Source organism: Mobula hypostoma, chromosome 4, assembly GCF_963921235.1.
Source record: "Mobula hypostoma chromosome 4, sMobHyp1.1, whole genome shotgun sequence".
Taxonomy (NCBI): domain Eukaryota; kingdom Metazoa; phylum Chordata; class Chondrichthyes; order Myliobatiformes; family Myliobatidae; genus Mobula; species Mobula hypostoma.
The window spans coordinates 85,100,433-85,112,839 of record NC_086100.1 but is presented as its reverse complement, the minus strand read 5'-3'; the positions used below and the strand labels follow the sequence as shown (position 1 = coordinate 85,112,839).

General features: G+C 43.4%; 1 protein-coding gene across 32 annotated transcripts in view; it reads left to right on the top strand.

Annotated features, from left to right (window-relative positions):
* The window catches only part of kif1aa (kinesin family member 1Aa), a 315,620-nt gene that overhangs the window by 188,106 nt on the left and 115,107 nt on the right, over positions 1 to 12,407 (top strand). For all 32 annotated transcript variants that reach the window (XM_063046119.1, XM_063046118.1, XM_063046117.1 and 29 more), the window contains 3 exons: positions 1,223 to 1,371; positions 2,124 to 2,302; positions 3,642 to 3,779. In XM_063046119.1, the coding sequence (XP_062902189.1) occupies positions 1,223 to 1,371; positions 2,124 to 2,302; positions 3,642 to 3,779 (466 nt within the window). The remainder of the gene's footprint in view (positions 1 to 1,222; positions 1,372 to 2,123; positions 2,303 to 3,641; positions 3,780 to 12,407) is intronic.

The window sequence follows — 12,407 nt, the reverse complement described above, 5'->3', positions numbered from 1 at the left end:
CACTCTGGGACAAGGAGGTACAGTGACTCACACACTGTCCTGTCACAATCTGGGACAAGATGGTGCAGTGACTCACACACTGTTCTCTCACACTCTGGGACAAGAAGGTACAGTGACTCACACACTGTACTCTCACACTCTGGGACAAGATGGTGCAGTGACTCACACACCGTACTCTCACACTCTGGGACAAGATGGTGCAGTGACTCACACACCGTACTCTCACACTCTGGGACAAGATGGTGCAGTGACTCACACACTGTACTCTCACACTCTGGGACAAGATGGTGCAGTGACTCACACACCGTACTCTCACACTCTGGGACAAGATGGTGCAGTGACTCACACACTGTACTCTCACACTCTGGGACAAGATGGTGCAGTGACTCACACACTGTCCTGTCACTCTCTGGGACAAGATGGTGCAGTGACTCACACACTGTTCTCTCACACTCTGGGACAAGATGGTGCAGTGACTCACACACTGTCCTGTCACTCTCTGGGACAAGATGGTGCAGTGACTCACACACTGTCCTCTCATACTCTGGGACAAGATGGTGCAGTGACTCACACACCGTACTCTCACACTCTGGGACAAGATGGTGCAGTGATTCACACACCGTACTCTCACACTCTGGGACAGGATGGTGCAGTGACTCACACACCGTACTCTCACACTCTGGGACAGGATGGTGCAGTGATTCACACACCGTACTCTCACACTCTGGGACAGGATGGTGCAGTGACTCACACACTGTACTCTCACACTCTGGGACAAGATGGTGCAGTGATTCACACACCGTACTCTGACACTCTGGGACGAGATAGTACAGTGACTCACACACTGTCCTCTGACACTCTGGGACAAGATGGTGCAGTGACTCACACACCGTACTCTCACACTCTGGGACAGGATGGTGCAGTGACTCACACATCGTACTCTCACACTCTGGGACAAGATGGTGCAGTGATTCACACACCGTACTCTGACACTCTGGGACGAGATGGTACAGTGACTCACACACTGTCCTCTGACACTCTGGGACAAGATGGTGCAGTGACTCACACACCGTACTCTCACACTCTAGGACAAGATGGTGCAGTGACTCATACACTGTCCTCTGACACGCTGGGACACTCTGGGCTTTTGTTTCAATTTGCCAGTCCTGACCCCTGTAGTTTTTGGTCTGCAATTTCTTCCTCATTTTGTTTTTCTACGCAGTGCAATGGACAGAACGGGAGTTTGAGCTGGCACTGTGGGCATTCCGTAAGTGGAAGTGCTACCAGTTTACCTCGTTGCGGGACCTGCTTTGGGGCAATGCCATCTTCCTGAAGGAGGCCAATGCTATCAGCGTCGAGCTGAAGAAAAAGGTAGCTGGCTATGTTTGAGGAACAGAGAAATTTATTCAGTAGGGTTGTCATTTAACCTACTATGGTTACCAGCTGTGAATGGGTGAAGCTAAGGTTAAAACAAAATAACATGTCTCTTATGCAGTTGCAATGAGGTCCTTATGACTAGCAGATGTTATGTAGGAAGTTGTAAGTTTATCAATAGATCTGATAGCTTAATTGTAAACCTGATCAGGAATATACAGGTCAAACCATTTTAAGGAAAATCCAGAAATAAAGTAGATTGAGCTAAGTGCCCTCAGTGTATCTTTTTAAGCTGACCCACCCAGAGAGGAATAGATCTAAGTTGAAGAGAGAGAATGAAATGAAATGACAGTGCAAATTGTTGGCAACATGGAGATTATGTGGAACTATTAGAGGGGAGTTAAATTTACAAATTTGTTAAAGGCAGTTGAAAAGTCCTGCAGAAAAAGGAAAGAAATGGATTTCTGTCTCAGTTCCAAAGAATGTCTTTTAATAGCTGTGTACACACTGAAGCTAGGCTGAACCAGCTTTAAGAAACCTTGAAGGAAGAATGTGAGCATTATTACCTTTTTATAAAATGCAACTTTTTTGACGAGTGAGAGGAGGGAAAGATTTCTATAAAAGGAGGTGCTAACCAAATGCAATAAAGCTCAGATATCCTTTTAATCACAGAGTCACCAGATGTGTAAATGTTTCGAAGAAAGACCCATTGAAACTTGCTTCAATAGTGTGGACTTCTCTTTAAACAGGTGCAGTTCCAATTCGTGCTCCTCACGGACACACTATACTCCCCCCTGCCTCCTGACCTCATGCCCCCAGATGCAGTTAAGGACAGAGAGAAGCGTCCATTTCCACGCACTATTGTGGCCGTGGAAGTCCAAGACCAGAAGAATGGAGCCACACACTACTGGACCCTGGAGAAGCTCAGGTATGGAAAGAGAGCTTTGAATTTTACTACTGCACTGTAGTCTACTCAAGCTATGCCCACTTTGAAGAAGTCATTCTCCTCTCTTCTACAGGAGTTCTATGTGACCCTCTCCCACCACTCCCATTGTGCAATGATCTTGACCCAAACTGTAAACGTCTACTTCTCTCGACAGATACCACCTGACCACTGAGTTTCTCCAGATTCCAGCATCTGCAATATCTTGTTATGAAGACATTGATCATAAAAACCCTTTGGTTTTACTAACATCCCTCAGGGCATGAGCTTGGCTGTTCTTACCCAGTCAGGCATACATTTATTTTTCCAGACTCTTTACACCATAGTTGACTCAAACAGTGCTCTGAAATATTCAGCAATCCACTCAGTTCCGGGACAACTCAATTTGGGCAGTAAGCAGTGAATTGTCACCAACAGCCATCCTGAGACAAGTATCTGAAAACTAAATCCCTTCCTGAATTTTGGCAGCATGTCCACTTACGGAGCAATGTACCCAAACTCTCATTGTAAAATGTAGCCTTTAATTTCATTCATGGGTTCATATCGAGGACATGAGTTGAGAGTTAAAGGGCAAAAGTTTAGGGGTAACGTGAGGGGGAACGTCTTTACTCAGAGAGTGGTGGCTATGTGGAACGAGCTTCCAGCAGAAGTGGTTGAGGCAGGTTCGATGTTGTCGTTTAAAGTCAAATTGGATAGATATATGGACAGGAAGGGAATGGAGGGTTATGGGCTGAGTGCAGGTCGGTGGGACTAGGTGAGAGTAAGAGTTCGGCACGGACTAGAAGGGCCGAGATGGCCTGTTTCCGTGCTGTAATTGTTATGTGGTTATTATCTGGTTATATTACCCTGCAATTAATCAAATTGAAAACTACTGTTAGAATCTAATTGGGTTTTCTCAACCTCTCAATTTCCTTCTGTGTTTTATTGTCCACCCAACTTAAATAACTTAATTATGCTCCCTTAGTAGCATCAGTGTTAATCGGGAACATTTACATGGATATTAAAACTATTTAAACTAAGAATCCAGCAATTAACATCTAACAGAGGCCAAGCGTTAACCATGTTTGCTTTTTTTGTGTCACCTTACTCAGTATTGAAATCATTTGCCCTTGATTTAGCTCACCTCCCTCACTGGTTTGTTGAATTCTTTGTATCTCTCTCTATATAAACCACTCTCTAGCTTGCACCACTGTACAGGAGATGTAAAAGAAATTTCCATAGAGCAATACTTACCCCAGCAACTTGAATGGATCCTTGTCTGTTTGGTGCCTGTGCCTATAAGGACGTGGCTCAGACTGGTGTGTTTGACTTGTATCTCCTGCAGGCAGAGACTGGATCTAATGCGTGAGATGTATGACCGTGCTGCAGAAGTGCCTTCCAGTGTGGTTGATGACTGTGACAACGTTATGACGGGTGGGGATCCATTTTATGATCGTTTCCCATGGTTCCGGTTGGTCGGAAGGTAAGAGCAAAGTGAAGTTCGTTTATAGCTTTTGTTTACCATGAAAAATAATAATCGTAGTGGTATATAGAGATGAGCAGTGAAGCCAGGCTAATCTGCAATTCCAGTTCCAGCTTCAATTGATTTCTATTACAAATTAGTTTTTCCCTCTTCATTCACTCGATATGATCGAGCCCAGAAACAATGTATCAATGTTTAATGATTTGCACTGAAAAACAGCTCTTTTCTTTACAGTGGATAACTTATACCTGCATATTTGGATCCAGTTACAGAAGGCCACTGCTCATCCCTAGTATGGTCTCCGTGGAAATAGCAGCAGGAGGTTGAGAGAGAAGTGGCTGTCCTCTCTGGAATTTGACTGTGTGCTATTTCTCTTTGGAGTCTCAGAATGTTTCAACCTGAATGATGCTGAAGCTTTCTCTACAGTCCAGCCTGTAGTATGGGTCTCTTCCTTAGATCAGAAGGACTTGGCAAATCCAAGTGTTGGCATCCAAACTGAATGGCATTAAAAGCTACAATATGTCTCCATCAATGTCCAAAGTTTTGCTGTCAGCTCTAGGTTGTAATTTGAGAAGTTTAACAGGTGTACTATATATTTTCTAGGGTTAGACAATAGTTTCAATAGGAACATGGCCCTCACATATACTGTATTTTCTGTGCATCTTATATTTGTTCTCTGGGTTTGGGACAAACTAAAAAAGTTGCATTTATTTCCCTAATTTTCCTAAGAAAATAACGGAAACTTTCTCTTTGACCTGTTGCACTCCTTGAGAAACCTTTATGATGTTAAGTAGCATATTTCAGGATATTGCTACAGATACAACAAAGATGGTGGTATGCTTAGTAGATTTTGAGTTTGGTCAACATTTGTAGAGAAGCATTCTCTAAATACTTTTTCTATGCCTATTACCTTTTGTCAACTTTCAAATTGGAATTTCTCTACATTACTGCACCAGTATCTTACCCTTTCTCCAGTCCTTCATTACCAGGAAAGTTGCAAGCTCACATCACTTCTTGAGGCAGCCGGGTTGTTTCTTCAGGAACATGATGTCCAATCAAATGGACAACGGAATCAAGGGCAACAAGGAAATTGGACAACATGTCTTCTATTCTGAATATTGACTAGTGTGGTAGCACATGCATTGCATTCGTATACTTGCTCAGTGTAGCCAACCATTCTGCATTTCTGACTTTAGACCTACTTTACCATATTGATTTATGACCATCTAATTCATTGCATTAACTTTATTATAGCAGCAGATGAACCCCACTTACCTGTACCACCAGTCCCTCCCCAACGACAAATCACATTCACTGATAAAAGGAAAAGAATTCTCAGTGGTTTCAGACCCTTCACAGTTTGTTAATTAATGAGTAGCCGGGGAAAAATGTTTGTTAGACCTGTTCAAAGTGAAACATTTGAAGTTAAGACGTTTGATAGGCAGTGTTGGCTTTTGTGTGCAAGAACGAGGAGCTTTACTTGTAGCTTGACTAGGTGTAGGAAAAGATGGCCCACTGCTTGCCGAGAAGGCAGAAGAAGAAGGAGTAGAATTCACAGCCAGGAGAGTTAACTCTCAAAGGTCATAAGTTGACCTGCTAGACCTTGTCATTTTCTTGCCATTTGTGGGATTGATTTCCCAAAGGACTGCTGTTGGTAAAACTGTGTCTGGGCTGCTGTGCCTGTATCCCTCCATTTCTTTTCCTCTGGCATTTTCCAGGGAGAACATTGGGCTGTCCGGATGACAGGCAACATCAAGAGCAGTGACAGTGACGGAGGGAGTATGAACTGTCATCCTGAAAAAGAACTGCTGGCTCATGCTCCATTAGGGAATAATCAATGCCCCACAGCACACTACATTAATGCTAGGACTCTGTTATGCAGCAAACTACTGCAGTGCTATAATGCTTATTCGAACATGGGTATCTACATCTTCTTAGAAAGTCCCTCGAGGTAAAGGATGACTTGTTTCTAGTTGAGTTCTGTGAGTGGCTGATGAGGTCACTATGGGTCCATCGATTGTTACATGTGAGACAAGAGGTGGTTGATGACATAGCCTGCTAGATAGTATATGAGGTGATGAACCCATTCCATCATCTATATTGGGTTTCTGAGTCCTACCAGTGCACCAGCATAAGGCTCTTGTGCTGCTCCAAATGCTCCTTTTCCACTTAGTGGTCATTGGCCAGGAATATCCAGGAGCCAATGTGGATCTTGCACTGTTTCATGCAGATCTTGAAACATTTCCATTATCCACACAGATATTTCCCCCTGTGTTGGAACTTACAATAGAATATGTTTACAACTTCTGATATTGGTCATGGTATGGCTTAGTCTGCTTAAAGTTCAAAGTAAATTTTCTTATCGAAGTAAATATACGTCACCACATACAACCCTGAGATTCATTTTTTGTGGGCATACTCAATAAATCAATAGAATAATAACCATACAGAATCAATGAAAGACCACCCAACTTGGGCATTCAACCAGAGTGCAAAAGACAACAAACTCTGCAAATACAAAAAGAGGAAATAATCATAATAAATAAATAAGCAATGGATATCAAGAACATAAGATGAAGAGTCCTTGAAAGTGAGTCCATAGATTGTGGGAACATTTCAATGATGGGACAAGTGAAGTTATCCCCTTTTGCTCAAGACTCTGATGGTTGAGGGGGAAATAACTGTTTCTGAATCTGGTGATGTGAGTCCTGAGGATTTTGCACCTTCTGCCTCATGCAACAGTGACAAGACAGCATGTCCTGGGTGGTGGTGGTCCCGAATAATAGATGCTGCTTTCCTGTGACAGTGTTTCTTGTTAATGTGCTCAATGTTTGGGAAGGCTTTATCATTGAGGCATTGGGCATTATCTACTACTTTTTGGAGGATTTTCTGTTCAAGGGCATTGGTGTTTCCATACCAGACTGTGTTGCAGCCAGTCAATATACTCTCCACCACACATCTATAGAAGACTGTTAAAGTTTTAGAAGTCGTGCCTAATCTCCACAAACTCCTAAAGAAGTAGAGGCATTGCTGTGCTTTGTTCATAATTGCACTTGTGTGCTGGACCCAGGACAGGTACTTTGAAATAATAACATGTAGACATTTAAAGTTGCTAACCTTCCCTAACACTGATTTTCTGATGAGAACTGGCTCATGCACCTCTGGTTTCCTTCTGAAGTATATAATCAGCTCCTTGGTCAGACAGATTTTCAATCTCCCTCCTATATGCTGATTCATCACCACCTTTGATTCAGCCTACAACAGTGATGTCAGTAGCAAGCTTGAATATGGCATTGGATTTGTGCTTAGCCGCACAGTCGTAAGTTTAAAGTAATTAGAGCAGGGGGCTAAGCACACAGCCCTGTGGTGCACCTGTGCTGATGGAGATCATGGGGGAGATGTTGTTGCCAATCTGAACTGACTGGAGTCTGCAAGGGAGGACATCCAGGTTCTGATTCCACAAGGAGGTATTGAAGCCAAGTTCTTGGATCTTATTGATTAGCTTTGAGAAGTGGAGGCATTTGACTGTAATTAGGCCCTCAACACTGGGAATGTTTTCAGGGAGAGGATCTGATGTTAGCTCATTTCCCTTATTCTAAGGGATGCATCATATAAAGCAGTTAATGGGAAATGTGGTTTGTTGCTGTCTGATGAGTTTGCAGGGATGGCAGAATCAGTAGGTTTGGGGGAAGGTTACAATATCCAGAACAGCATTAGGATATTAGACCGCCCACTTTCATCCGTGCTCTGCCTTGGTTTCCTCCAAGTGTCCAAAAGCTGTTGAACAATTTCCATCTTCACTTGCAGATAGAGTCCTTCCATAATAAAAGATGAAGTCATGCCTTCAGTCAGTGCCAGTCAGCTTCAGCTGATGGACTAGTAAATAAACAATGTATTTCTCACTGCAGGCCTTTCCAATTACAGTGAGAGAACAGACACAAGTTAAAGCCGTCACTTGCTTGCAATAGGTCAGACTGGTGCGAATTTTGCAGCTCATGTCCACATTTTCCAGTTTATCAAACTGATTTATTTCCCAGAGTTTGGAAGAGTTGCCCACAATCCTTCAGGACACAGCCTTCAGTGTCTATCCTCTGGGATCTAATTGAAATCAGTTGAAATGAAATGATCATAAAATGTCTATCTTGTGCCTACTTGTTACTAATATTACGCTCTTAAATTTGAACACATCTAAACCTATAATACTAAGGAATTCCTCACATGTCAGGGATGTTATCCTTTGGATATAATGATTTGCCTTGGAAGGTTGAAATCAAAAATATATTTCAAAACAAAGACTCTCTGAGTCATGATCAACAATTACTCCCCAGGAAACATTAATAATCTCTCATTCTTTTCACAGAGCACGTAATTTGATGTTTTACTTTTTCAAAGTGTTTCGTGCATGAAGCTTTTCTTTATTTCCTTTACTCTATCCTTTACTTTCATCGTTACTTCTCTTGTTCTTTCTTATTCCTTTCATTCTTCCTTCCATTCGCTTGGCACAGAGCTGGTCCTTACTCTAATATCGGGTCTCACTCTGTCACACTTGCATTCCTTTATCTGCTGACTTAAATGTTAAGGACTCTTGCCTGACCAATATTCCTTTGCTGATCACCTGGCATTGTTTACGGTAATAAAATGTGATAAGGTGACGGTCATGGAGCAGCTGATTGTACCCTATGTGAGGGAGATCAGAGCTGAACAAGCTCTAACTCCTCACCCAGTTCATGCTCTGTGGATGTACTGATACAGTCTCTGGACCCAAAATATTAGCTGTCACTTTGACTCCACAGATGCTGCTGAGTTACTCCAAACAAGTTACAATTCTGCACCCCTCTGTCCTGATGATATTATAAGTAACTGGGCTAGGGAGAGGCCATTTGGCCCTTCACTGCACATTTCAGGAAAGATGATGTCTGATCCTAGCTCTTTTCTGCTGATTCACAACTGATTTGATTCTGCTGGGTGGTTCCTTCAGAGTCTGGAATCTGTCAGCCTTGAAAATAACCATCCACCCAGCCATCAGGACTTTAACTTAGTACACTGGATATGCAGGAGCACAGTGGATGTTAATCAATAAGTTCATTAATGAACAATAACTTATAATCGTAAGGTCAAGTGTCTATTAATCAAGAAGCTTTGCATTATGACAACAAAGGAATTTAAATTTAAGTAATCAAGTCAGATTGTTTTAAAAATCTATCTGGATAATTAATATTGCTGGGTCATAGAATACAGGAACAGGCCCTTCTGCCTATTATCTCCATGCTGACTATCAAGTACCTATCCACACTAATCACATTTCTTCACACCTGGTCTGTAACCTTCTATACCTTGGCAGTTCAGGTGCTCATCTCTATCCTTTTTACATGTTATGAGAGTATCTCAGGCAGTGTGTGTCAGTTCTAGCCCTCCTTTGGCTGACCAAGTTTGTCCTCAGATCCTTTCTAAATCTCTTACCCTGAAGCTGCACCTTTGTGTATGGAATACCTCTGCTATGGGAGAAGGTTGCCTATTGTCTACCCCTTAGACCCTTCAGGGAATGTAATCTGACCTGGTAAGGCCCGTGGATCAACCAATCAACACGCTGCCTTTTAACTGTCCATGAAATGTTGAACCCACCGCTCTCACAGAACAATTAAGGATGGTGCAATTAAATTAAATAAAATCATTACTAGCAAAGTCCACAGCCTTTGAACTAATGTGTTTTTAAAAATGCTGAGTTTGAGAACCCCTTAAAGTGATGGAATTATCTCCTATTCTGGCTGATTCTTGAAACTTTGCCTCTTGGTTATAGACACCCAAGGCAGGACTGACAGCTTCTAGGCACCAGTCTGTCAAGCCTTCAGAGTTCTCTGAGTTTCTAAAATCGTATGTCATTTTTCTAAATGAATGACTGGTTGAAGCACCAGGACATGTAGTAAGACATCACACAACGTGTCCCAACCACAAGGGCAGCAAGGCTGCCATTCATAGGCTTAGACAGCTGACAATCAAGGGTTCTGCCTGCCCCTTTTCCACAGTTATATCTCTGCCCATGTTTCTGAAGAAACAACATATCGTATCCATGGGTACCGTGAGGGATTTCTGGACCGGTGGCCGGCACAGGGGCTTGACTGTGTTCTGGATTGAGATGACTATGTGATAATTTGAAACTTTAAATAGTGTATATTATGGAGTACTCTACTGTGATAATAATGTGAAACTGTAATCACTAAATAAACCTCCTTTGGGAAAAAAATTAAAATAGTGCAGCAAGGCTTATACAAGAGGGAGACACTGAAGCCATTATTTGTTTGGAGAAGGCAGCTGACCAGTGGCCACGAGGAGGCAGGGGTAAAGGTATTACAGTTTGGTGCATCAGAGTTAGGAGCTCCATCCCACCGTCCTCCATCAGGAGCTTGTACATTCTCCCTGTGGAACGCATGGGTTTCCTCTGAGTGCTCCCGTTTCCTCCCACAGTCCAAAGACATACTTTAATTGCTCATTGTCAATTGACCCGTGAGTAGAGTAGAGTTAAATCAGTGGTTTATGGAAGGGACAGAAGGGTCTATTCTGCACTTTATCGCTAAATAAAATAAAAACATATAATGCCTGAGTGACGTGGTACGAAATGCCTAAAGGAGGATTGTGGCTGATCATAGTAAACAGATATACTGTAGCTAAGGGAAACAGTACAGTAAATCCCCTGAAATATGGGGGTCGGGTGGAGGTGTAGAGAGAGCATGCTGGGGATTCAGGCCCAGAACTGAAATGAGACTGACCATGGCGGACACGCTGGACTGTAGGAGAGAATCTGTCATTCTGTGGGATGTCACAATATCACATTGTGAAGTATGTTTCATTCCATCGTTTCAGAGTGATGATGGAGTAGATGCTGGTGTAGAGAAATTTTGTGAAAATGTTTCAAGAAATATTACATCCTTACAATATCTTTTGATAGTCCAGTTCATAGAAGTAACCAGCAAAGAAACTGGTAGAAAATCACTAGTGAATTCTGAGTCACTGCAATGAAAAGATGAGTGTTCTCCTATGCGACGCAAGCCAGTGCAATCACTGACCCTGCACAGTAAATCAGTGCAAACACTGGCACTGTGACACAGGCCAGTGCAATCACTGACCCTGCACGGTAAATCAGTGCAAACACTGGCACTGTGACACAGGCCAGTGCAATCACTGACCCTGCACCATAGATCAGTGCAAACACTGGCACTGTGACACAGGCCAGTGCAATCACTGACCCCGCACGGTAAATCAGTGCAAACACTGGCACTGTGACACAGGCCAGTGCAATCACTGACCCTGCACCATAGATCAGTGCAAACACTGGCACTGTGACACAGGCCAGTGCAATCACTGACCCTGCACCATAGATCAGTGGAAACACTGGCACTGTGACACAGGCCAGTGCAATCACTGACCCTGCACCATAGATCAGTGCAATCACTGGCACTGTGACACAGGCCAGTGCAATCACTGACCCTGCACCATAGATCAGTGCAATCACTGGCACTGTGACACAGGCCAGTGCAATCACTGACCCTGCACCATAAATCAGTGCAAACACTGGCACTGTGACACAGGCCAGTGCAATCACTGACCCTGCACCATAAATCAGTGCAAACACTGGCACTGTGACACAGGCCAGTGCAAACACTGACCCTGCACCATAAATCAGTGCAAACACTGACACTGTGACATGAGCCATTGCAAGCACTGACCCTACTGACACAAGTCAATTCAAAAGTACAAATTCTGACAATGTGGACCAGTCAATGTAGACACAGGTATTGTGAAACAAGTCCAAGAGAACACAGACACTGTGGAACAGATCACTGATGCTGCACAAACAGATAGTATAGACAAACATGTAGAGAGACCAGTCAGTGCAAACACTGACACTGTGACTGCAATCTGTACAAACATTGACACTCTGACATCAATCAGTGCACTCAGTGATAGTGTGGAACCAGTCAGTGCAAACACTGTCACTGGGGCACCAGCCAGTGCAAAACACTTGTCACTGGGGCACCAGTCAGTGAAAACACTGTCACCGGGGGGGGGGGGGGAGCACCAGCCAGTGCAAGCACTATCACCAGGGCACCAGCCAGTGCAAACACTGTCACCGGGACACCAGCCAGTGCAAACACTGTCACTGGGGCACCAGTCATGACAGTGACATTGTGGAATCAATCAGAGAAAAGAATGAATGAGGAACCAGTTTGTACAAACATAGACACTGTGAAACCAATCATTGAAAATACTGATGCTGTGGAATCTGTCAGTGCAGATATTAAAGCTGTGGGCAAGGCTAACATCCACCTCTGATGTCAAAGGTATGTGAAGGGGTTGCACAAAGGGAGGGAGTCCAAAATCAAGAGGCTTGAGAGGGAGGTGTTTGACTTGGAGTCTTGTCTGGGTTGAATCTTTGAGGACTCCCTCTTGTGGCATTTGTGTCAAGAGAAGAAGGAACTGTTGAGGCGTTTATAGTTTGAGTAGCCTCAAGGCAGATATATGAAGTCGCAGTCTAGATGCTGTGTGATCTAGACCGCACCTCATCCTCCTTCTTCTACTCCTTGTAAAATAGCAGGATGTCCAAAGGCTGCTCATGGAGTTGCTGGCAACTGA